Source organism: Papio anubis, chromosome 4 (assembly GCF_008728515.1).
Source record: "Papio anubis isolate 15944 chromosome 4, Panubis1.0, whole genome shotgun sequence".
NCBI classification, from domain to species: Eukaryota; Metazoa; Chordata; class Mammalia; order Primates; family Cercopithecidae; genus Papio; species Papio anubis.
In genome coordinates, this window is record NC_044979.1 from 114,244,554 (window position 1) to 114,271,832 (window position 27,279).

The 27,279-nt window shown below is 41.9% G+C and overlaps 1 protein-coding gene and 1 non-coding gene across 3 annotated transcripts in view; both read right to left on the reverse strand.

Annotated features, from left to right (window-relative positions):
- The window catches only part of NUDCD3 (NudC domain containing 3), a 106,972-nt gene extending 90,002 nt beyond the window's left edge, over positions 1-16,970 (reverse strand). For both annotated transcript variants that reach the window (XM_009203011.4, XM_003896041.5), the window contains exons 1-2: positions 16,500-16,970; positions 11,082-11,407 (exon numbers count right to left, since the gene is read on the reverse strand). In XM_009203011.4, the coding sequence (XP_009201275.1) occupies positions 11,082-11,407; positions 16,500-16,691 (518 nt within the window). In that variant the 5' untranslated portion in view covers positions 16,692-16,970. The remainder of the gene's footprint in view (positions 1-11,081; positions 11,408-16,499) is intronic.
- Positions 16,971-26,758: 9,788 nt separating this feature from the next.
- LOC116274709 lies at positions 26,759-26,865 on the reverse strand. Its single transcript, XR_004183492.1, has one exon. It is a non-coding gene; the product is annotated as a U6 spliceosomal RNA (small nuclear RNA).
- Positions 26,866-27,279: the final 414 nt, after the last annotated feature.

The window sequence follows — 27,279 nt, forward strand, 5'->3', positions numbered from 1 at the left end:
TTACCAAATAAATTTTGAGGGAAAAAAAAAGAGAGAAAAATGGAAGGTCAACTATGAGGCATTGGTTGACTTATTAATAGCCTGATTCAAACAGAACTTTCTTTTAATTAAGACACTAAAAGAAAACTGGAAGTTTAAACAGTGGCTGAAAATATTTACAGATGAAATGATACAAGGCAGAATCTGTTTCAAAATAACCCAGGAGGGAGAAAAGCAGGCTGCTGTTGGAACTGGGCAATGAGCACATGAGGAGTCATGTTCTTCTGTCTACTGTCTTTTGTATTTCAAATTCTACCTAATAAACATTTTGTGAAGTACGTACATTACCTTTCCAACATCAAAACAAACCAAGCTAGCGTAAAAAGTAGAACTATTAGTATAGAAAAATATTCAAATAGAAGTTGGTTATTTTAAAAGAAATTGGCTAGTTTTTAAAAAGTATCTCTCAGATAGTATGGTAATTAGTCACTTTTTTCTACCACGGCAATGCAAATAAATCCTCAGTCCACGAGGTAGTTCTGCTTCAATCCCCAATAACTCTTTGGCCCTATCTTCTAAATGTATGATTTTAAGCAAAGCACTTGATCATTGTACATCTCAATTTCGTCATCTGTAAAAAGGAAGCAGATCATTGGTTCTCAATTTTTGGAAATATATATTTTTCCAGGGGAAAGACTTCATAGATGATTCTAACACTTCTCTTCCTCCTCCCTGACCACATGCTCCTCAAACCCATCCAACTCTGAAAAGTTAAGATACCAGGTTATTTTCTGATATAACTTCAATATCCAGCAAACTCAATACTGCTTTCTAAAAATGAAGCATATAACCTTCACTGCAAAATAAAAATAAATTGCAAAATAAAAAATAAAAATGCAATGTTTCTTGTGATAATTTTTTTAAAGTCCTCCTAACAACTTAAATCAGGTTTTCCTGACTTGTGATTTAAGTCAAATCGCCTGGAGGCTTCTTATGCCTGAGCTTTCTTAAAGAAGGTGCAGTTTCAGGGTGAATCGCTGGAAAGGTGAAATAGCAGCTATGACACAAGATGAGACTGAGCCAGGTGGCCCAAGGCTCGATCCCCAGGTGGGGTCCACAGATAGTTGAATCTGAGGGGAAACAGACAGACATCCCTCAACCCCTGGCTTTCTATTCATTATTCTCTCTCAGTGCATAAGCTGAATCTGACGAGAAACAGACAGACATCCCTCAACCCCTGGCTTTCAATTCATTATTCTCTCTCGGTGCATACTATGCAGCATACGCCCTCATCCAAGGACAAGAGCCACTTCAGGCAGACAACACTCAACAGTGTATATCACGAATTCATTTATTTTATTCGAAGTCTCGCTCTGTCACCCCGGCTGGAGTGCAGTCGCGTCATCTCAGCTCACTGCAACCTCCACCTCCTGGGTTCAAGCAACTCTTCTGCCTCAGCCTCCTACAGGTACGCACCACCACACCCAGCTCATTTTTGTATTTTTAGTAGAGACGGGCTGTCACCATACTGGCCAGGCTAGTCTACATCATGAATTCAAAATCAGCAAAAGGAATACCAGGAAATGCTCAGAATACTCTGTTTAGCATAAAAGAAGATAAAGTGTAATAAAATTTTATAAATATACATACATGTATTTATGTATATGTTTACATTAAGAAAAAAACAGGCTGGGCACAGACACTCACGCCTGTAATTCCAGCACTTTGGGAGGCTCAGGCAGGAGCATAACTTAAGCCCAGGAGTTTGAGAGACCAGCCTGGGCAATACCAGGGAGTTTCGTCTCTACAAAAAATTTTTTAAAACTTAGCCAGGCACGGTGGTACACATCTGTGAACCCAGCTACTCAGGAGGCTGAGGTAGGAAGGCAGCTTGAGCCCAGGAAGTCGAGGTTGCACTGAGTTACAATTGCACTGTGCTCCACTATCTTCCAGCCTGGGCAACAGAGTAAGACTCTGTCTCAAAAAAGAAAAAAGAAGAGGAAAAGGAAGAAGAAAGGAAAGAAAAGCCATAGAAAATATCTCAAAAAGTTAATAGGAAGTGAAGGAATGTTCTTTATATACTTACCTGTATTTTCCAAACATTGTACACTGAGTATAAATAATCAGAAAGAAAAATGAAAAGCTTTTTCAAGAGAAATAATAGTAACAATAATAGCTAGTTATCTACTTGAGTTCACACTCTCTCAGGAATCATGCTAAGCAGATCTCATTCAATCCTCACCAGAGCCTATGGAGTTGGGTATATGGAGAGAAGGGGATTCTGATTAAGCCCCCATGACTCTACAAAGGGGTCTCCTGCAATGGGCACCTGAAAAAGCCTTGAATAGTAAAGGAGAAGCTGTTTAAAGACAAAACAAGGAACCCAACTTTCTCAGGCAGTGTGCACCTACACACAGAAAGAAGTCTCAGGCCCGGAGCACAGGCACCTTTCTATTCTCCTGACAGCCCACCCGAGGGACATCAAGAGCCACAGATGTCATGATAGGTGGGTGAATGCTATAGAAGGAATGTTTGTGTCCCTCCAAAATTCATGTTGAAGACCTAACCTCCAAAGTAATGTTATTTGGAGGTGGGGCCTTTGGGAGGCAAGTAGGTCATAAGGGCAGAGCCGTAGTGAATGTGAGTCGTGGCCTTATAAAAGAGGCCTAAGGGAGTTCATTTGCCCTTTTCACCACATGACAACTCAATGAGAAGACAGGTCTATGAATCAAGAAGTGGGCCCTCACCACTGAACCTGCTGGCACTTTGATTTTGGACTTCTAGCCTCCTTTAGAGGCTGTCAGCAATAAATGTCTGTTGTTTATAAGCCACCCAGGCTACAGTACTTTTGTTATAACAGACTGAGCAAAAACAGTAAGCAAAACCAAAAAAGAGGTAGTAAGAAATGGAATTCGGCATGCACTGGGGGTCACCTCATAAAGGGCTAGGAAGTGAGAAAGGCTGAGTAAGTCTCTGTCCTGTATCACTGAAAATGTGGGCACAGCCAGCCGTAAAGGAATAACGTAAAACGAAGCACAAACTCCAAAGAGGCAGGGTTATCTGCTGGGGAAAGCAGAGGGATGTACTACTGGAAAGACTTTGCTGATGAGAGGAGTGAAGAGCACCCATACCTACGGGGACCAGGTCAGGAGGGAGCAGTCTGATGATGATGAAGTATCTGCCAAGGACACTATTAGGAAACCTGAAACTTATTTTCCAAATGATGCCATTCCCCTCCCAAGAAGCACTGAGGTCCCTGTAACTGGGCACAAAGGCCACACTACCCAAAGCAAGAGAAAGTACTGAACAGTTTTCTCAGGTTTTATGTTCTAATGGGCTTGTCCTAGAAGGGGTTAATATGTCAAATTGTTCCATGACACCCTCTTGGTACACTGCCACTACTCTGCTTCTCTGTCCAGGGCAGGAGGAATGGCCTGGTTGGACCCAGGGCCCTGTCACTGCCCAGTGCACACCAACAGTGTTGGAGCACTCTGTTCCTCATCCAAAGGACAAGAAGACACCCAGTCCAAGCACACAGGACAAAGACAACAGTTTCTAGGCAGTAACTGACATTCTTAGTGCTACCATATTTTCCTTCTTCTTTGTTAAAGAATTCTGCTCGTGATTTTTAAAGAGAAAAGCCCAGAACTGACACAGCCTTTTGGAGATTTTTGTCAGCATCCCAGCACTAGCAAAGGCAGTTACCATCCCACTGCCTACAGCAACACCTGCAGGTCAAGAGTCTGAACTGCAGGTGCTATGAAAGTTGACACTGACAGCCCGTGCCCAGAAAACCAACACCAAACCCTATTGTGATGTCATCCAAGAGGCAAACCCTAACAGGCAGCTCTTGATGAATGCCTAATTAGTGACTATGTCATAAGATGCTGCAGATTTTGCGCCCCTCTCTTCCACAGTCCTAATTATGTCTGCAGGCACTGGTCACTCAGTCTAGTATTACACAAACACTGAAGCTCAAATGGCACTTTTCACTTTTTACAAAGTCTTTACTGTGAACTTTTTTTTTTTTTTTTTTTGAGATGTAGTCTTGCTCTGCTCTGTCACCAAGGCTGGAGTGCAGTGGCACGATCTCAAGTCACTGCAACCTCCACATCCCGGGTTCAAGCAATTCTGCTGCCTCAGCCTCCTGTGTAGCTGGGATTACAGGCACGCACCACATCTGGTTAATTTTTTGTATTTTTAGTAGAGATGGAGTTTCACCATGTTGATGAGGCTGGTCTCAAACTCCTAACTTCAAATGATCAGCCCGCCTCGGCCTCTAACAGTGCTGAGATTAGAGGCATAAGCCACCACGCCCAGCCTTAACAACTACTACAACTGTAAAGTATCCTTACAGAATATAAGCACATTCTCTGATGCTATCTTGTACAAATAGGGTAATATCTGTGTGCTCAAATTCTCACTCTTCTCTGAGGAATAAGATGGGTTATTTACTTTGGGCCGGGCATGGTGGCTCACGCCTGTAATTCCAGCACTTTGGGAGACTGAGGCGGGTGGATCATCCAAGGTCAGGAGTTCGAGACCAGTCTGGCCAACATGGTGAAACCCTGTCTCTACTAAAAAAATACAAAAATTAGCCAGGCATGGTGGCAGGCACCTGCACACCCAGCTACTTGGGAGGCTGAGGCAGGAGAATCGCTTGAACCTGGGAGGTGGAAGTTGCAGTAGGCCAAGATCACGCCATTGTACTCCAGCCTGGGCAACAAGAGCAAAACTCCGTCTCAAAAAAAAAAAAAGATAGGTTATTTTAAGCACTAGGGTGGGAGTATTTCTGATCTTCATTTGACATGTCCTGGCAGCAACAGCAGGGCAGGAGCAAGAATGAAATTCAGACCAGTTGTAGGTTATTAGTCAGGGAGATGCTAAAATCAGAGTGATGGTAAAATTAGGTCAAAATAAAATTTCCCCCAAATCACCCTGAAAATACTGTAAATGAAACCTGTACATTATTATGTATAAATAACAATGTATGCTGCAACAGCTTTAAGGCAGAACACAGGCACAAGGTTGCCAGGATCTGGGAGTCTGGCACCAATGGAAATGTCATTGTATTAGTCCATTCTAACACTGCTATAAGGACATACCCAAGACGGGGTAATTTATAAAGAAAAGAGCTTTAATTGACTCACAGTTCAGCATGGCTGGGGAGGCCTCAGGAAACTTTACAATCACGACAGAAGGGGAAGTAAACATATCCTTCTTCACACAGCAGCAGGAAGAAGTGCCAAGCAAAGGGGGAAAAGCCCCTTATAAAACCGTCTCATGAGAACTCACTATCACGAGAACCACATGGATATAACCGCCCCCATGATTCATTGCCTCCCACCGGGTCCCTCCCATGACATGTGGGGATTATGGGAACTGCAATTCAAGATGAGATTTGGGTGGGGACACAGCTAAACCATACCGGTCATCTATCTTGACTGCGGTGGTTACAAGACTATATTTGTCCAAAGTCATAAACTGTATTCTACAAGGAATGAATTGTATTGTTACATAAATTATACTCTACTGAAACACAAAACAATTGTCTGTATACAGTAATGAACACCTTATAACAAAAATGCATATATAGAGGCAGGAGGATTACTTGAGCCCAGAAGTTTGAGTTCAGCCTGGACAACACAGCAAGACCCTGTCTCTAAAAAAATAAAACTCAAAATACATACATACAAAATATAAATACATTATTTTTAATAATTTCTTTTTTCCCAGAACTTACACTGAATTTATTTAAATTAAATAAGTATGTGATGTGACTTTACTGTAGCATACAAAAAGGGAGCTATTGCCTAATACTGGTTAGAACCAAAAAACGTGTCAAGCAGGAGTCAGCAGAAATCAGCAATCTAAGACTTAGATTCTAGGTAACTGATTTTAGACAGAGTGCCCACAAAAGGCGGTGCTTCTGTGTGATCTTCTAAAGAATAACTACCTTAACTTACTCAATTAAAAGAACTGTAGATCTACAGTTTATAGGATAAACCATCCTGAACATTGGTGGGAGGACTGGGGGTACTGCTAAAGGTAGAACAAGGAAAAGGATGGTCTTTCATGTTCTACTTTCAAATCTGCTAAAATACTACATTTCAGGTATAACCAGAGATCAGTGCCACAACTTCCTGTTTTGTTAGAGGAAAACAAGTAACTGAAGCTGAGAATGTTCCAGTCCTTGGAAATGTTTGATTAGGATTCTCGCAATACCAGTCTATTCTGAACAAAGAGCTACCAATTAGAAAGGTTACCTTTCCGGAAACATATGCAAGTCTTCACTCTATACTTATTTTTAAGGTAGAACTCACAAAACTAACTCTAATTCTAACCCAGAACATAATTCATTGGTTCAAGAATTTTAAAATAGGGTCTCTATAAAACAACAAAGTAGCTATTCTACTCTATTACTCAGAAATCAAAACCAATCCCCCCTTTTCATTTTTTAGAGATCATAAAAGGCACACAAAAAAATTAATGAAACAAAATAAATGGTCATTACAGAAAAATTAGAAAATATAGTAAGCGACAAAGATAAAAATGAAGAACACAATTCCACCACTCTGGGATTACTACTATTATTTTCTTCCAGCCTTTTTTTCTACATATATAATTTTTAAAGTTTTCAAATTTGATGTTAGACTATATAGTTTGAATTCTCCCCTTCTCACTTAACATATCATGAAAATATCTGTATAAGTCAAGGTTCTACCAAAGAAACAGAAGCAGCAGATATAGTCAGTCCTCGCTATCCATGAGTTCCATATCCCAAATCAAAATATTCCCAAAAAATATTGATCAAAATATTTGCTGCAGATCAAAAATACTCCCAAAAAAAGGCCAGGCATGGTGGCTCACACCTGTAATCCCAGCACTTTAGGAGGCTGAGGCGAGTGAATCACTTGAGTTCAGGAGTTCGACCCCAGCCTGGGCAACATAGTAAGACCCTATCTCTACAAAAAATACAAAAATCAGCTGGGCAAGGTGGTGCACGCCTGTAGTCCCAGCTACTTGGGAGGCTGAGGTGGGAGGATCGCTTGAGCTCAGAAGGCAGAGGCTAGAGTGAAACAAGATCAAGTCACTGCAAACAGAGCAAGACGCAGTATCAAAAAATATAAAATAAAATTCAAAAAAAGGATTGTTTTGTCTGTGCTGAACACGTACAAACTTCTTGTCATTATTCCCTAAATAATACAGTGTAACAAGTATTTACATAGCATTTACATTGTATTAGGGATTGTAAGTAATCTAGAGATGATTTAAAGTATACGGGAGAATGTGCATAGGTTATACACAAATATTATACTGTTTTATGTAAGAGACCTAACCATCCATGAATTTTGGTATCCACGAGGGACCTGGAACCAATCCCCTGCAGATACCAAGGGATAAATGTATTTATTAAGAGAGTTACTGCAAGAAATTGGCTTACATGATTGTGGGGGCTGGCTAGGCCAGTCTGAAATCCACATAGCAGGCCAATGTGGAACTCTCCAGAAACTGAGTGCAGCTGCTGTCCATCGGAGAAATTTCTTCTACGTCAGGGGAGCTCTGCTGTGTTCTTCAGGCTTTCAGCTGATAGATCAGGCCCACTCAGATCACCTAGGACAATCACCCTTACTTAAAGTCAACCAATTATTAACTTGCATCACATCCACAAAATACCGTGACAGCAATGCCAAGATGAGTGTTTGACTGAATAACCAGGACTGTAACTTAGCCAAACTGACAAATGAAACTGACCATCACAATAACCGTGTCAGTAACCTTTAAAAGCATTTTATAAATGTATTTATCCATTCCCTTATTATAGAAATTCAGCATTCTTCCAAAATTTTGCTAATATAAGTAATGTTGGAATAAATAGAACTGAAGTGAACAATGCTATAGACTGAATGTTTGTGTCCCAAAATTCCTATGCTAAATCTTAATCCCAAGATACTGGGATTAGTACTTCGCGAGGTGATTACGGCTCTGCCTTCATGACTGGAATTAGTGCCCTCATAAAAGACTTGAGAGCATTCTCTCACCTCTTTCAGCATTTGAGGACACAGTGAGGTAACTATGAATCAGAAAGTGGGCTCTCACCAGACATTGAATCGGCCAGTCTTGACCTTAGACTTCTAGTCTCTAGAACTGTGAGCAATAAATTTCTGTAGTCTATAAGCCACCCGGGCTATATTATTTTGTTATAGCAGCATAAGTGGACTATGACAAACAACTTTGTATATTCAATCTTCATTCTCACATCTGATTATTTTACAGAAAGACTACTAGTAAGGAGGGGCTACATATAGAACTCTAGAAAACCTCATAGGATCCCCTTGAGTCTTTGGCTGAATACAAAACTGCACACGTGTAAAGTGCAACTCCATGAGACAAGTAGGGAACTGGGTAACTGATGGACAATCCCTGGAGCTGGGAGATGTTCAAGCCTCAACCAGCCAGAATGGAAAGACCTCACTAAACAGCTGGAGCACTCAGAAGCCCCAAAAAGGTATGTCTTAGAAGACTAAGCTAGCTTTAAAATAAAAGTACCCTAGACACAGCTTAACAAAACTGAAAAACAAGGCCAGACACATTGGTGCACACTTATAATCCCAGCACTTTGGTAAGCCAAGGTGGGAAGATCATTTGGGACCAGGAGTTCCAGATCAGCTTGGGTAACATTAAGACTCTACAATCAATTGATCAATCAATACAAATAAAAACCAAGCTTCAAAAAGATCATTCTGATCAGCAAATAAATTAATTGCCTGCAAGAACAAAACTCAACACTCAACAGAAGAAACCAAAACCCAGAGACTCGACAGCATAACATTTGTTAATGTCTAGCATCCAATCAAAAATTATCAGACATTTGAAAGAAAAAGAAAATGTGACCCAAAATCAGGAGAAAACTCAATCCATAGAAATAAACCAAGAAATCACAGAGATAATGGAATTAGCAGATAAAGACTTTAAACTATTGTAAGTATACTGAAGGATTTAAAGGAAAACCAAGGTAGGAATCGAAGCCATAAAAAACAATCAAAGGGAACCAGCAGGGCTGAAAAATAAACTATCTGAAATTAAGAAGTTACTAGATGAGTTTAACTAAAGATTGGACACTAAAGGAGAAAAGACAGTAAAGTTGAAGGCAGGTCAACAGAAAATATTCCAAAGGAAGGACAAAGAGAAAACAGACCTCCTAAGTGTGTGTGTGTGTGTGTGTGTGTTGGGGTTGAGGGGTGGGCACAAAAGTCCCCAAATAGTATAAACACAACGAAAATCATGCCTGAGTAAATCTTAAACTGCTCAAACTAATGATAATAACTTAAAAGCAGCTGATATAACAAAAGAATGGGGATATTTCACATACAGGGGAACAAAGAATGTCTACTCACTTCTCATCAGAAACAGTGCAAGCTAGAAGACAATGGAATTACAGTCTTTAAAATGTTTAAAGAAAACCAAAAACAAAAAAAAGTGTCAACTGCAATTCTATATCCAGCAAAAATATCCTCAGACATGCAAGATGAAATAAAGGCATTTTCAGACAAAAAAGCTGAAAGAATTCACTATCAGCAGATTTATACTACAAAAAATATTTTTAAAAGATCTGCAAGGAAATATCAGATGTCTGCCTTCCACCCTATATTTCCCACTTCCAATCTCTAAATCTTTATTTCACCCCTTCTCATCCAGAGCTCCATATTCAAGAACTGCTCCCCTTCTCCATCAATTTGGTTCCACCATCAAACAATTGTTTTCTCTGAACTTCATTAGTTAGCCCGGCCTTTAAGACTCTGCAATCTTGCCCCTCCTGTCTTTACAAAACTTATTTTCTCTTACTCCATATTTTATAAGCCATTCCAAGTTGTTCACTTTGCTCCACTAACTAGAAAGAAAAAATTCAAAAACTCCCCCACAGCCTAGGCAATACAGCAAGAAAATCTTTTAAAAATTTAGCCAGGTATAATGGCAGACATCTCTACAAAAAATTATAAAATTAACCAGATGTGGTGGTGCATGCCTACGGTCCCAGCTACTCAGGAGGCTGAGGCGAGAGGATTGCTGGAGTCCAAGAGTTCAATTCATATATTGCGCTATGATCACACCACTGCACTCCAGCCTGGGCAACAGAGTAAGATCCGGTTTCTATTTAAAAATGTGCATGCACACACACAATCTCCCCCAAAACAGGTCAGAAAGAGAGCACAGGAGTAAGAAAAACAGAAGAGAACTCAAGGTGGCAGGGATTCGGGGGGACACAGGTGACCCATCCTATCAAAGAGGGAAGAGAGTGAATTTTCCAAAAAACAAAGCAGGCCAAGAGGCTCATGGCTGTCTTGCAGACACTGCTACAACTCCCACACAAGAAGGGATCAGCTCCTCTCACTCAGACTGCAAGGAAGGACTGTATAACTAAGTTTAGAGCACCCACGAAACATAACTCCTAAAAAGTGAGTACAAGTACAGCATGAGGCTTGATTCAGGGAAACCTTATGTCACATTCAAGCTCTACTGCTCATTAGCTGCTTGACTATCGGCTCATTTAAAATTCACAACAGCTCTATAAGACAGGTACTATTATTATCACCGACATTTTACAGAGGAGAAAACTGAGACACAGAAAGATTATACTGCTTGCTCAAGGTAATACATTCAGGAAGCAGCATAGCCAGGATGTGAATCCAGTCACCTAAAACAGACTGCCATTTCAGGTGTCCATTATACCTCAGGCACTATGAGCACATCCTGGCAGTGCTCCTGCAGAGAGAAAAACACAAACAATAGAGCTGATGAGGCTAAGCCTCTAAACACAGATAAAGTTAGGTCTTTGTGAGAGGAGTCAAGGCTCTAATTTTGGCTCTGTATCTCAAATGGTTGTATGACTACTGACCTTATCTAATGAGGGAACTGACCTTAAGCCAACTGACCTCCCATCCTACGTAACTGAAAGACTGTAATGCAGCAGTTTGCAAATATGAAGAGCTAAATAAATACTGACATCAAGAATTGATGTGTTACAAAGAATGAATTATGGACAAACACAAACACCAGATGTCAAGCAAGAAAGAAGGAAGCTGCAAAGTAGAAATTCCCACCTGGGAAGAGCTGGTGGTTCCCTAGGGACTTCAGCAGCACCAGCAACTGCTCCTGGAGCTTCTGCCTCCTGTGAGCCATGGGCCATTTCCTTCACAGGGTCCTGTGGGCCTGGAGGCTGCACTTTCTCTACTTCCTGACGCCCACCCAATTCTGTGGTGGAGTCAATCTCTATTTCCTGGACTGGAACTGGGACTGGCTCCTTCTCAGCTGCAGCGGATGACACAGTCTTGGCCTCTTCTTCTTCCTTTCTTCTGATTTTCTCTTCAAGTTCCTGCCTTCTCTTCTCATCATCCTGACGGGCCATGTGGTCAAAGGTTTTGAATACCTAAAATCAAACAGCAACCCAGCAATCAGTTCATCTGCCCAATACTGTACCACATATCTTGTAGAAATGTGGTAAAATCTGTTAAGGAGAGAACTAAAAGTCATAAACTGACAAGTTTTCCCACTTGAAAAATGGAAATGCACTGCCACTTCACCAAAAGCTGACAGGTAAACAGTGTTTAACAGGAGGATTCCAAAATCAACAAAATCAAAAACTTACAAACCAAGGCTAACAATATTTACAAACCTAAAATATGCACAGTTAGATGGTCTTTGTTGTCATTATTTTTACAGACCCCAGTTTTGTTCACAATGCAAAGAATACACGGTCCTGGTACAACTGTGGGTTATAAAGGATCCAAAATTCAGACTCACAAATGAAACATGAAAATATGGCTGAACTTCAATTCTCCAAATGCAACCAGGTTTACTGGACTGCTGCTATTTTTCACCACACTGCATGGACATTCAATTCAACAAACATCTACTATGTGCCTACAGTGTGCAAGAAACACACAAACAAACGAAAAAAAACATGAAAATGATTTCTGCTGCCTCCTAAGAACTCAAAATTCTGGTGTGTAAATAAGTTCTTAACATTTTCTGGGACACAGTCACACCCATGAAGGTGCTGGGACCTCTCTACCAAAAAAGTACAGTGAAGACATACCCACACATGAAAACTCTGATACAAGAGGGGGCGTGACAGAGCCCTTAATTCCCTGTCAGAGTATGGGTGGGAATCAGCATATCTGGCAAAAGAAATCTAGGGAGACTTCTTGGAACAAGGAGGATTCCAGTTAGACCTTGAATGAGAGGCACATCTTCCATAGGGAACCATTGGAGGAAACGCCATAGCTCCAAGAATAGGCTTGTCAAGGAATGGCAAAAACTCTTGCAACAACTGGAGGGAGGAAAGGCTGAGAGAGCAACCTGGGACAAGGGTGGGAGTCAGATTCTAAAGGGCTAGAATGTGGACAGGTATTAAATAACAATGTTGTGTGCACTGCACAGGCAGTCAAAAGGGTGCTAACAGACTGTGTCAAATGATTCTACAAACATTCTCTCAAAACCCTCACAAAAATCCTGTGAAGAAGACAGCATCAACATTTCAAAAATGAGAAAAAATAGGGCTTGGAAAGGTTAAGTAACTTGCCCCAGCTCCTGCTGGCAAAAGAAGTAAAAAATTATGCAGCACGCACCACACAGTGCAAGGAGATGATGATGTACGCAGGGGGGGAAAAAAAAATCAATAAAATCCTAAAAGGTTAAAAACTGGAAACAACACCAGAACCACTTTTACTTCTGCAGATAACCTGAAGCCCTGACTACATTCTAACATTCATGTTTCTACCGCTTTGAGTCCACTGCTGTCAGAGTTGCTCATCCTCCTGATACTCCAGCTCATCTTAACTCCACAAAAGCAAAGCAACAAGAACTCTCTCTCCTAACACCTGAGACTTCTAACACAGAATCCCCAGACTTGATAGTCCTCACCATGCCACTGCCTCTGCTCACTCGGTACATCCAGCCTTCTCTGACCTACCCATTCACACCACCAGGAAGTGCTACCACTGCCAACCTCCCAACCATCACGTGTTCTCAGTATTCATTCTAGAGTCACAGAACGTGGAGCTGGAAGAGAACTCCAATCTGTGACCTCCAATCAATCTTCTCAGCTGACAAGAGGTGAAGTGACTCTCCCAAGATTTCCCAACAATTTATGTGAGGAACAGGATGTAGCTAGCTTTCCTGATTCTAGTTTCAAGGACTTCTACAAAGGAGCACTTCTCAAAGTGGACTCCAAAAAAAAAAAAAAAAACAGCATTATCGATTACAATGAATGGCTTGTCGGTCTAAACTATTTTTGTCTTAAAACATACTAATGTATTATAAAGTGGAATGCAATTTTCACATACATCATTCCTACTGAGGTTCTTCAAGCTGTGTATTCAGGCTATGCAAACTCTTAGGAGGAAACGTATGAGCTGCCTAACTCTACACCAACACTGCACTCCCCAAAATATTAAGGGAACACTTTGAAGTTCCACAATGATGCAGCCCAGCACTCCCATCCAAATTCTTCTCTGCCTATATTCAGCAGAGACACCAAGCATCCCACTTCTGGTCGGGGTAGAGGGGCAGACCACAGGAAGCAGTTTTATGCCATCAAGTTAGGGACAGGAAAAAAAAAAAAAATCCTAAGAGGCAGATGAGTAGGAGTGGGGAGGTCAGGAGATCACCTACTACCACACAGAAATAATGTTATGCTGGTACCAAGTCACTCAGTCTCATTCAGTGTTGTCCTACCCCACAACAAAATCCTTGTCAATAGTGAAATCACCTTTACAAGCCTCCTGCCAAATGAGGTTTTGTGGATAAAAGAACAGGTTCCGGCCGGGCATGGTGGCTCATGTCTGTAATCCCAGCACTTTGGGAGGCCGAGGTGGGTGATCACCTGAGGTCAGGAGTTCAAGACCAGCCTGGCCAATGTAGTGAAATCCCATCTCTACTACCGAAAATACAAAAATTAGCCGGGCATAGTGGCGCATGCCTGTAATCCCAGCTACTCGGGAGGCTGAGGCAGGAGAATCACTTGAACCCGGGAGGTGGAGGTGCAGTGAGCCAAGATTGCGCCACAGCACTCCAGCCTGGGCAACAGAATAAGACTCCATCTCACACATACACACAAAAAAGAACAGGTTCCCAGGATTCACCCTGATCTACCCAACCAAAATATCCAGGAATATGTGTTTTTAAAAGTTCCTTGGCCAGGTGCAGCGGCTCACACCTGTAATCCCAGCACTTTGGGAGGCTGAGGCAGGCACATCACGAGGTCAGGAGTTTGAGACCAGCCTGGCCAACATGGTGAAACCACATCTCTACTAAAAATACAAAAATTAGCCGAGCGTGGTGGTGCATGCCTGCAATCCCAGCTACTCAAGAGGCTGAGGCAGGAGAATTGCTTGAACCCAGGAGGTGGAGGTTGCGGTGAGCCAAGATCATGCCACTGCACTCCAGCCTGGGTGACAGTGAGACTCTGTCTCCGGGGAAAAAAAAAAAGTTCCTTAAGCGATGCTGATGGTTGAGAACCACTTCCAGAAAACATGACACCTCTCTTAACCATTTGCTGAAGACTGTCCTCTTGGGTTTCTGTGAAACTGACTGCTCTCCACCAAGATTATTCCCCAAGATCTGTTCTTCACCTTTGGCTCTTCTCTCTCCCTCAAACCACTCCAGTTGCTCTAGCTCCCAAAAGATCTAGTCCAGTAATTCCAATAGCCTATGGGCAGGGACTCCTACCAGGAACTTCAAGTTCAATCTCTCTAAAACTGAACTTTTTCCCCTAAACCCAGGTGACAGTTCAGTTAATGCATTATCACTATTCCAGTCACCCAAGTTTAAACCTTGGATCATCATTGACCCATCCCTCCCCTTCCTCCATCCCTGCTCCCCATGTCCACTACTTCATTAGACTGGTCACCAAACCCTAACCTATGGAAGTGTCTTATAAGAGGTGTTACCAGGTAAATGAGTTACCAGGTAAATGAGTGCACTACCTCTGTCAGTTCATCTGCGAAACAAAGATCAACCTCTCAGGTTATGTTAAGGGTTAAGTAAGACAACAACTCCAGAATATAAAACATCTGACACTATACATATTAGTATATACTCCTTTCTCCTCCACACCTTTCTGCAAACTACAATCATCCTGGACAAAAGTGTTCTCATGCTACTATGGAATGGTTAAATAATAGAACAGGAAGATTTGGAATTCACAAAATGAAATTTTTAGTTCCAGCTCTACGGTGAATGGCTGTGTGTTCTCGGTCAAATCACTTAACCTTGCTGAATTGGTATGTAAACTTGAAACTTACCTATTTCACAGAGACACTGAAGATCAAATGGCAAGACTTCATTAACCTGCCGTAAGGTCCTGCTAAAGGCCACCTCCAACAGCTCTCTGATCACTAAGATGGCACTTATGCCACTGACAAGGATGAGGAATAGCCTTAAGTTCTGAAATTGAACCCTAATGGAACCCCATTCTTCATTTGGCCCTATTACCCTGGTAGTTACCAAGACAGTCAAAACTTTGGCTTCTACTGAGGAAAGTAACATCCGATCAACCTGCAGCATGCATTAAGATTTCAGGAGGAAACATCTGAAGCATTTTATAAATTGTAACATCTAGAGAACTGGGGGAGGTATCGTCAGCATTTCTGTCTTCTTGGGTTTCTACAAACAGGCTGAATGCTTGGCTGAATAGTTTCTTTCAATCTCATCAGAAGTCCCATCTCTCTTATAAAACCTTCTTCACTTCTCAACCATCATTTCTATCTCCTTTCTTTACAACGGGCTCCATCAAATAATTGCCCTTACAAAGTCTTCTATTACTTTCTGGGTTTTCCCTCTTTAACTGTAAGTGTCACAAACAGAGAGAAACCACTACTTAAACACCCCTATCACCCGTACCTAAGAGCGTAAACTACATTCAGCAAACATTCAAAAGTGCCCAGTCAACTTTACTGAATGAGTACTGACAGCGCTTCCAACATACAATAAACTTAACCTGGAAGGTACAGAATTAAGTTCAAATGAAATTTTAATAATCACTACAATGACAGTCTTTGACCTGGGAAATCACATTTCAAACAAGCGGCCACACCCATTGATTCACACAATGCCTCCGTCATCACCGCCAGCTCAAGTCTTTGGTAGTTCTGGGGCATGCACGTTTTTGTTGCTGTAAATGTCCTTCCTTCTGTCTGGCCTGCATGGATTTCACTCCCTGACTAGCAGCTCCCAGCACCGTGAGGGGTACGCGCTGCCGGGTGCTGAGGAGGGCTCTTAACAGTCGGCTTACTACTTCTGAAACCTCAGGACGTCCGGAGCGAACCCCGGCTGCTCCCTCAGCGGAATAAACTGACATCCAATCCGCGCTTCAAATTACTGAAGCCATTCTCGAAAGCTCAACCCCAGGACACCAGGAAAAGGAGGAAACAGGCTGGGAGAGCTTGGAGGAGCGGGCGCCAAGAGTCAAGGCAGGCCGGGGGCGGCGGCTCCCCAGACCGCAGGCCCGCCCGCCTCACCTGCAGCACCAGGGCCTGCGCGGCCCCGGGTGGGAAGCCCATGCGGTCCGACGGGTGGCGCAGCAAGCGATAGAAGTCTGTCTTGCGGTACAGGAAGCCAAAGAGAACGCGGAGGAAATCCTGGACGTTGCCCACGTGCTGCAGGATGCCCAGAAGGGCCTGGTCATACAGCTCGGCCGCCCCGGGCTCCATGTCGCCTCCCGCCCTAGGTACGCTTCACACACAGAGCGCCGCCTCAGACCTGCCGACTGGCCACTTCCGGCGTCCGCAGCCAACGGCTCCGCCGGACGGCGTGGCTGCAGAACTTCCGGTCCGTGCTTGTTCGGCCCCTGAGACCCCGGGCTGTTTTCCCCGGGCCCGGCTGTCCCATGGGCTATGCCCTGAGGTGGTCTTTGACAAAAGAGCCCGATAAAGTCAGCATTGAGGTTCCTATGCGGAAGGAGGCCCGTGGCTGCTGTTGCGCTGCGGTCGCTTGGCCGCCATGTTTGAAGAGGGCGAAAAAAATTATGGGGCGTGCAGTGTCACGTGACTGCTCGGATTTTTGTCACATTGTCTGTGGAGCCTTTCTTATTTCTGTGTTCAATTCCCGCCTGGGTATTCGGAACCTGTGGTTAAAGCTGGGGCTGCGGTAAGCTTTTTGTTAGTGAGCCAGATACGGGAAAATGCATATATGTGGGATCTATGGGTTTCTTATTAATAACAGAGCTGTGAGTTAAACTCGGCGTTGCATCAGAAGAAAGTCAAGACGACGAAGAAAAGAGTGAGTGCGTTCACGTATATTAAGTGGAAAGAGCTAGATTCAGAATAGGGAATCCGTATGCCATCGTTGTGAAATATGCACACGTGTGTGTATAGTATGTATATGCATATATACGTCATATATGTATATGTTGTTAGTGTCTGTCAAAGTGGTTCAAAAGCATTTTGAGGAAGTGGACTTTAAACATTTTGACAAAGCATTAGAGTAAGATTAGGTTGGATACAAAGCTGGCTGGTGTTGTACAAGATGATAAAACCATAGGTTATCATTTATAGTGCATATAAATGATTTGCACCTCTTCTAGAATAAAACATGCAGGTTAACACGTCTTCATAGTGTCTACACTTTAATGAATTGTAAGTAAAATCAAACTCAGGTAAATTGCCCTAGAACAGTGATTCTGAAACTCTTGATTTAGGAACCATTGATGCTCTTAAAATTTGTTGAACACTCCAAAGAACATTTGTTGATATGGGTTATACTTATCAATATTTACCACATTAGAAATTAAAACTTAGAAAATGTTTAAATATCCATTTTTAAATGACGATAAAACACATTACATGTTAACATACTTTTATGCAAAAAATAATGTTCTTCAAAGCAATAAAAGCTCAGCGAGAGGAGTAACATAGTTTTACATTTTTGCAAATCTCTTTAATGAGCTTACTAGAAGACAGCAAGATTCTGCCAGCAAGGTAGCTCACGCTTGTAATCCCAGAACTTTGGGAGGCTGAGGCGGGAGAATCACGAGGTCAGGAGTTCGAGACCAGCCTGGACAACACAGTAAAACCCTGTCTCTACTAAAAATACAAAAATTAGCGGGGCATGGTGGCACGCATCTGTACTCCCAGCTACTCAGGAGACTGAGGCTGGAGAATCGCTTGAACCTGGGAGGTGGAGGTTGCAGTGAGCCTAGATCATGCCACTGCCATCCAGCCTGGGCAACAGAGTGAGACTATCTCAAAAAAAAAAAAAGAAAAAAAGAAACTAAACTATGATTTAATGAAACAAAATACCTCAGCTAAAAATAAGAATAAAGAATAAACAGAATAAAGGAGATCGAAGTTGGGGATGTCAAATATTGCCCTCTGTAAATCTAAAGGATTTCTACATTTTATTAATAAATATTTTATAATTAAAATGTAATGTTTTAAGAAGATTCATTATACACTATAATAAAAAGATGTGGGGGAGCAGACACTTGTAGACACTGCTGGTGGAAGTGTAAGAATATACAGACATTTTTTAAGGCAGTTTGGCAAAATCTCGCTTTATCAGTCAGGATCTTGGTAGGAAACAGATGGCCCTCCCAAGCTGGGTAGTTTGAAGGGGGCTTTTTTTGAGACTTGAGTTCGCTTCTATCACCCAGGCTGGAGTGCAGTGGCCGGATCTCAGCTCACTGCAAGCCTCCGGCCTGGTTCACGCATTCTCCTGCCTCAGCCTCCCGAGTAGGCTGGGACTACAGGCCTGCCACCACTGCCAAGTTTTTGCATTTTAGTAGAGACGGGGTTTCACCGGGTGGTTAGCCAGGATGGTCTCTATCTCCTGACCTCGCGGATCCCTGCCCCGCCTCCCAAAGTGCTGGGATTACAGGTTGAGCCACCAGCCTGGCCTAAGGGGCTTAAAGGGGACTATTTATTAAAGATAGGGGCAGCAGCTGGAAACCAAGAAGGAGATAGGCTGGGACCAGGGACTAGTAAAGAGCAGAGCTGTTCCTACCCCTGCATCTGCTGGAGGCCTGGAAGTGGGCTTATAAAATCAAGATGAATAGTTGCTAGTGGAGAAGCCCACCTGACCTCTAACTCCTTGCCCTCTGACTTTCTGCTGGTAGTGACTAATGGTCACATCCATTTTGAAGTCAGAAGTTAAGATGAACAGGCTAACCCTCTTCATCTGGATCAGCCTTCCAGGGAAGAAAGTAGGTTGGAAGAAGGTGGAGAGCAGATCAGAAAAGGCAAGAAAAAGAAATCCAGTACACTATTGAAAATCAAGCCGGGCGCGGTGGCTCAAGCCTGTAATCCCAGCACTTTGGGAGGCTGAGACGGAAGGACTATGAGGTCAGGAGATCGAGACCATCCGGCTAAATACAATGAAACCGGCTCTCTACTAAAATACAAAAAAGAATTAGCCGGGCGCAGGCGGGCTTCGTAGTCCGAGCTACTTGGGAGGCTGAGGAGAATGGCGGAACCCGGGAGGCGGAGCTGGTGAGCCGAGATCGCTACACAGCACTCCAGCCTGGCGAAGGAGCCAGACTCCACCAAAAAAAAAAAAAAAGAAAATCAAAATGTACATAGATATTGGCCAAGCAATTTCACTACTAGAAATTTACCAGCTGGGCACGGTGACTGACGGCCTGTTATCCCACCACTTTTGGGAGGGCAAGGCGGGCAGATCACTTAAGGTTGGGAGTTCAAGACCAGCCTGACCAACATGGAGAAACCCCATCTCTACTAAAAATACAAAACTAGCCAGGCATGGTGGCACATGCCTGTAATCCCAGCTACTCAGGAGGCTGAGGCAGGAGAATCTCTTGAACCCAGGAGGCAGAGGTTGCGGTGAGCCGAGATCATGCCATTGCACTCCAGCCTGGGCAACAATAGCGAAACTCCATCTCAAAAAAAAAAAAAAGAAAGAGAAATTTACCTTATAACTATATTCAAGCGACTGTATGGATTTATTTATAGGAGGACATTCATTACAACATTATTTATAATTGTGAAAAGCTAGAGTTAAACGCCCAACCATAGGTGGCTGAATAAATAGTGATCCATAGTTTTTATTCACACACAATATGTATTTACTGAGAATCCGTGGGTATGAATTTATGAAGTGAATACAACACATTGCAGAATGGAATATATGGCAGCAACAGGCCCCAAGTAAGTCCAAAACCCAGCAGAGAAAAACCTGTATTTAGTCCTAAAGCTGGAGAATAATCTCCTTTGACTCCATGTTCTAAATCCTGGGCACACTGGTTTGGGGATTGGGCCCCCAAGGCCTCAGGCAGCCAGGTCCCCATGGCTTTCTCTTGGTTTGGAGTCTCATGACTGCAGCTCTCCCAGGCTGGGGTTACACAAGGGTAGCTCTAGAGTTTTGGGCTCTACTAGGTGCTGCCCTGGTGGGAACTCTCTGTAACAGCTCTGACCACACATTCCTGCTACGCATTGCCTTAGTAGGGACTCTCTGTGGTGGCTCTTCTCCTGCAATAAGTTTCTTCCTGGGCCTCAAGCTGTTTGATATATCTTTTGAAAACTAAGTGGAAGCTGCCATGACCCCACCACCCATGCACTCATCCCTGCAGAGTTAGCACCATGTAGACATTGCCAAGGCTTACTGCTTGTGCCCTCCAAAACAGCAATCCAAACCAACCTGGTCCCACATGAGCTGTGCCTGGGGCAGCTGAGGAATGCTGCACTGGAATGCAGGGAGCAGGGTTCCAAGGCAGCTCTGGGCAGTGAGCCTATGGACGTTACCCCAGGCCTGTCCTCCAGAATCATTCTGCCCTCCTAGAGCTCTGGACCTGTGATGGGAGGGGCAGCCTCGAAAATCTCTGAAATAGCTTTGAGGTCATTCTCCCATTGCCTTGGTGAATAGCATCTGGCTCCCTTCCATTCACGCTAATCTCTTCAGCAAGCAGTCTCTGGGCCACGCTCTGAGTTCAGTCTCCTAAATGTACCTTTTTATATTTTACATGGCTAGGCTATAAATTTTCCAAATCTTTCACTCTTCTTCTTTTTAAATTATAAATTCTGTCTTTAAGTCATTCCTTTGTTCTTGTATCTCACTATATGTGATTAAAAATGGCCATGTAGCAGCCTGAATGCTTAACTGCTTAGGTATTTCTTCCACCAGATATCCTAGTTTGTCATTCAAATTCCACTTTCCATAAAGCCGTCAGGCATGGACACAGTTCCACCATTACTACTTTATAACAAAGATGCCCTTTATTCAAGTTTCCAATACCTTGTTTCTCATTTCTGTCTGAGACCTCATCAGAATGGCCTCTACCAATATTAAATATAATGTTGGTAGATATATTGCCAGTAAAGGCCATTTACTGTTAATGTTGGTAGAGATATAGACAGTAAAGGCCATTTACTGTTAATGTTGGTAGAGATGTAGACAGTAAAGGCCATTTACTGTCCACATCAGAGACTGTGTCCATATCTCTATCAACAATCGTGACCACTGAAGTAATCTTTAAGAAGATTCTGACTTTCCCTATATCTCTTCTCTTCTGAGACTTCACCCTTAATTCTCCATTTATGGCAATACAGGCTCTTTCTAGCATGCTCCTCAAAATTCTTCCAGTCTCTACCCATTATCCAGTTCCAAAGCTACTTTTATGTTTTCAGATATTTGTTATAGCAATAGACCCACTTCTCAGTGCCAATTTTCTATCTTAGTCCGTTTACTGTTGCCATAACAATACCACAGACCAGGTAATCTATAAATAACAGGCCTTTATTTAGCTCATGGTTCTGGAGGCTGGAAAGTTCAGGAACTTGATGCCAGCATCTGTTGAGGGCCTTCTTGTTTAGTCATCCCTTGGCAGAAAGCAAAAGGCAGAAGGGGCAAGTGAGTACACAAGATAGATGCACCAGGGGCCAGCGTCACTTTATAACAACCCACTTTTATGGTAACTAACTCACTGTAGTAATAACATTAATTCATTAATGAGGGCTCTACCCGCATGATCCAATCATCTTTTATTAGGCCCTACCTCCCAACATTGTTTCATTAGGGCTTACATTTCCAGCACATGAATTTGGGAGACACATTTCAACCATAGCAAGCATGTTAACTAAAGAAAAGACATTCAAAAAATGAAATCATTTAGTAGTGAAAATATGATGTATTCGATGAAAAATACACCAGATGAGATGTACCACAGATTAGAAATACAGCCGGGAGCAGTGGCCCACACCTGTAATCCAAGCACTTTGGGAGGCCAAGGCGGGAGGATCATTTGAGGTCAGGAGTTAAAGACCAGCATGACCAACATGGTGAAACCCTGTCTCTACTAAAAATACAAAAATTAGTCATGCATGGTGGCACACCCCTGTAGTACCAGCTACTTGGGAGGCCGAAGTAGGAGAGTCACTTGAACCTGGGAGGCAGAGGTTGCAGTGAGCTGAGATTGTGCCATTGCACTCCAACCTCGGCAACAAGAGTGAAACTCCATCTCAAAAAAAAATAAAAAGAAAAAAAAAAGACAAAAAGAAATAAATAGATAAAGTATTATTGAACTTGAAAAAATAGCAACAGAAACCACCTAAATTGAAAAAGAGATAAAAAGGACTCAAAAAAAAAAAAAAAAAAGCGCATCAGTGAGTTGTGGGACAACTTCATCTTGTCTAATTTACATGTAGCTGAGTTCCTAAAGGCTGGGGTGGGGAACAGAAAAAATGTTTGAAGAATCAATGGCTGAACTTTTTCCAAATTAATTAAAACTAAAAACCCATGAGCCAAGATGCTCAGTGAACCCCCAATAATAAGAAACATAAATAAAACTACACTGAGGAATATAATAGTCAAATTGCTTAAAAGCACTCATAAAGATAAATCTTAAAAGTAGCCAGAGAAAAAAGATAAATTATGTACAAAGGATTATATAAGAATAACAGCAGACCTCTCAAACCAATGTGAGTCAAAAGATAGTGTAGAAACATCTGTAAAATGTTTAAAGAAAATGTCAACCTAGAATTCTGCCCTGAGCAAAAATATATTACCAAAATGAATGAAAAATAGACTTTCTCAGACATACGAAAGTTGAAATAAGTCATCACTAGTAGACCTGAACTACAAAAAAAACAAGTTAAATGTCTTTCAGTGAGAAGGAAAATTACATTAGATGAAAATTCTGATCTACACAATGAAATACAGAGCACTGGAAAATTTTTTTTAAGTGAGCAAATATGAAATACCATTTTTATTAATTTGAAAATCTCTTTAAAATATACTTGACTGCTTAAAGCAAAAGAATTAATAACATGACATCCTAAGGTTTATAATGTATGGAAGTAACACAAAGGCCAAGAGGGATTGAGTGAAAGGATACAGTTGTAAGATTCGTATACTGCATGTGAAGTTATATAATTTATTTGAAGGTAGACTGTGGTAAGTTAGAGATTATCTATAAACTGTAAAGAAAGCTCTAAAAATAAAAATTAAAAAAACAGAGTGGTCACATAAGGCAACAAAGGAGATAAAGTGGAATCATACAAACCACTCAATAAATTCAAAAGCAGGCAGAAAAAGCAGAACAATAACCCAATTACAGATTTAAAGCCATATTGATAATCACAGCCTACTCAGAAAAGCTCTTTTGGGGTCAAAAGGAAAAGGCACTCTCACCCTCCACATCAGAGACTGGACTGTGGAGATGGTGGCCCAGAAGACAAACAAGGGGCTGGAGCACCTTGTGAAAGCAAAGAAATACCTGAAAACTTTTTTTTTTAATGGAAGCCAGACTATGACAGTGCTGCTTCTGAATATGGAAAAGATATTTAAAATAACAATAACATTAAATGTAAATAAACCTTTCAATTAGAAGAGATTGATTGACTAAAAAAGCAAGACCTAACTGTATGCTGCTTAAATGAAACTCACTTTAAATGTACAGTGAAATACATTAAAACTAGGTTGGGCACAGTGGTTCACACCTGTAATCCTAGCACTTTGGGAGGCCAAGGTGAGAGGATTATTCAAGGCCAGCAGTCCAAAACCAGTCTGGGCAAAATAGCAAGACCCTGTCTTCAAGAAAAAAAAAAAAAAAAACCTAAGTGGCAAAAGGTATACTATGTTTAAACCAATAAAAATAGAATGTTAACTATAAGTGACAGAATGTATATTTTGAAAGGCTAAAAAGACTGTGTACATACACACACAGTAGTTATCTCTGGGTTACAGATATAAGTAATTTTTGTTTTTTGTTTTCTTAACTGTACTTTTCTTTGTCTTACAATTATTCTATCATAAGTTTATGGGGATTTGAGGAGTGTTTGTTTGTTTGTTTGTTTGTTTGTTTGTTTGTTTGTTTTTAAATAGAGATGATGTCTCACAATGTTGCCCAGGCTGATCTCGAACTCCTGGACTCAAGCAACCCTCTCACCTTGGCCTCCCAAAGTACCAGGATTACAGGTATGAGCCACTGTGCCCAGCCTGTTGTGTTTATTATCAGAAAAATAAATTTTTTTGAGATGGAGTCTTACTCTGTCGCCCAGGCTGGAGTGCAGTGGGGCAATCTCAGCTCACTGCAACCTCTACCTCCTGGGTTCATGCCATTCTCCTGCCTCAGCCTCCCAAGTAGCTGGGACTACAGGGTGCCCGCCACCATGTCTGGCTCATTTTTTTGCATTTTTAATAGAGACGGGGTTTCGCCATGTTAGCCAAGATGGTCTTGATCTCCTGACCTTGTGATCCACCTGCCTCGGCCTCCCAAAGTGCTAGGATTACAGGCATAAGCCACCACACCTGGCCAGAAAAATAAATGGTTTTAAAACAAAAGAATATTTGCTGAGAATACACTAAGCTGTCACTGCTATGTAATCATTGCTCTTCAGAGTAATGAGAGCAAAAGAGCCCTCTGTTTATTTCAGTCATTTATTTAATGGATATTTATTATGTGCCTGTGTGCCAGGCGCTAGGTGCTGGAAACACAATGGTAAGCAAAAAGATAAAGTCATTGCCTCCTATAGCTTACAGTTTAGAAGAGGAATCAGACATGGGGGAGCCGTGTAACCCCACCAGTGAATTTTTGTCTTCAAACTGTGATGGGGACTAGAAGGGAGTAGGATATGGTATAGCGGGAGCACATAACAGGGACCTGACCAAGATGGGTAACAGGGCAGTATCCCAGAAGTCACTTCTGATCTGAGATCCAAAGGAAGAGGGATGGGAGGGAGCAAACCAGGACCATCTAAATCCTTGGAGATTTTTCTGGCTATAATTGACAAGAAAAAACTCTCTTCTCTGGGATGAGAGAATCCTTATCATCTGCTACATGGAGGAAGCCCATTTTTTACTTGAGAGAAGGAAACCAACCCATAAAGAGAAGCAAAAAACTACTGGGCTTTCTAAAAGACTTTTTTAGAGTAGTTACAGGTTCACTGCAAAATTGAGAAGAAGGTACAGAGATATCCCATATACTCACTCCTGCCTCCACACATGCATAGCCTCTCTCATTCTCAGCATTCCCCATCAGAATGTACAAAATGGTACATTTGTTACAACTAATGGTACATTTGCTACAATATCACCCAGAATCCTTAGTTTACATTAGGGCTTACTCTGGTGTTGTACATTCTATGGGTTTGGACAGATGTACAATGATATGCCTCCATGATTATAATATCATATAGAGTAGTTTCCCTGCCCTAAAAATCTTTTGTGCTCTGCTGATTGAACTCCCCTAATCCCAAACCATAGCGACTACTGATCATTTTATTGTCTTTATAGCTTTGTCTTTTACAGAATGTCATATAGTTGGAATCAGACAGATGTAGACTTTTTAGATTAGCTTTTTTCACTTAGTAGTATATGTTTGAAGTTCCTCCGTGTCTTTTCTTTGTCTTTCTTTCTGTCTGTCTTTCTTTCTTTCCTTTTTTTTTTTTTTTTTTCCAAGATGGAGTTTCGCTCTTGTTGCCTAGGCTGGAGTGTGATAGCATGATCTTGGCTCACTACAACCTCTGCCTCCTGGGTTCAAGCAACTCTCCTGCCTCAGTCATCCAAGTAGCTGGGAATACAGGCACCTGCCACCACACCCAGTGAATTTTTGTATTTTTAGTAGAGACAGGATTTCACCATATTGGCCAGGCTGTTCTCAAACTCCTGACCTTGTGATCTGCCCACCTCGGCCTCCCAAAGTGCTAGGATTACAGACGTGAGCCACCGCGCCTGGCCCCCCATGTCTTTTCATAGATTAATAGCTCATTTCTTTTTAATGCTGAATAATATTCCATTGTGTGGATTAACCCATTCACCTACTGAAGGACATCTTGGTTACTTCCAAGTTTTGACAATTATGAATAAAGCTGCCATAAACATCCATGTGTTGGTTTTTGTGTAGACATAAGTTTTCAACTCCATTGGGTACATACCAAGAAATGTGATTGCTGGATCATATGGTAAGATATATTTAGTTTTAGAAGAAACTGCAGAACTGTCTTCCAAAATGGCTGTACCATTTTGCATTCCTATCAGGAATGAAGGAGAGTTGCTGCTTCTCCACATCCCTCCCAGCATTTGGTGTTGTCAGTGTTCCAGATTTTGGATGTTCTAATAGATGTGTAGTAGTGTCTCGTTATTGTTTTAATTATCATTTCCCTGATGATATATGACATGTAGCATCTTTTCATATGCTTGTTTGCCATCTGTACATCTTCTTTGGTAAGGCTAAGTTTTTAACTGAGTTATTTGTTTTCTTATTTTTGTATTGGATAGTCCATTTAGATTTTAAATAAAAGTTCTTTATTGGATAGATCTTTTTCTTTTTTACAATCTGAAGCACTTCACAAATGTGCATGTCATCCTTGTGCACAGACCATGGTAATCTTCTCTGTACCATTGTAATTTTAGTATGTGTGCTGCTGAAGCCAGCACAGATGTGTCTTTCGCTAATATCTTCTCCCGAGAAGTGGCTTGTCTTCTCATCCTTTTAAAATCTTATTTATTTATATATTTTTTGAGACAGAGTCTCGCTCTGTCGCCCAAGCTGGAGTACAGTGGCGCAATTTCGGCTCGCTGCAACCTCCACCTCCTGGTTTCAAATGATTCTTGTGCATCAGCCTCTCAAGTAGCTGGGATTACAGGTGTGCACCACTGCACCCAGCTAATTTTTCCATTTTCAGTAGAGACGGGTTTTCACCATGTTAACCAGGCTGGTCTCAAACTCCTGGCCTCAAGTGATCCACCCGCCTGTGCCTTCCAAAGTGCTAGGATTAAAGGCATGAGCCACTGCACCTGGCCATTGTCTTCTCCTTGTTGACATTGTCTTTTGCAGAGCAGAAGTTTTAA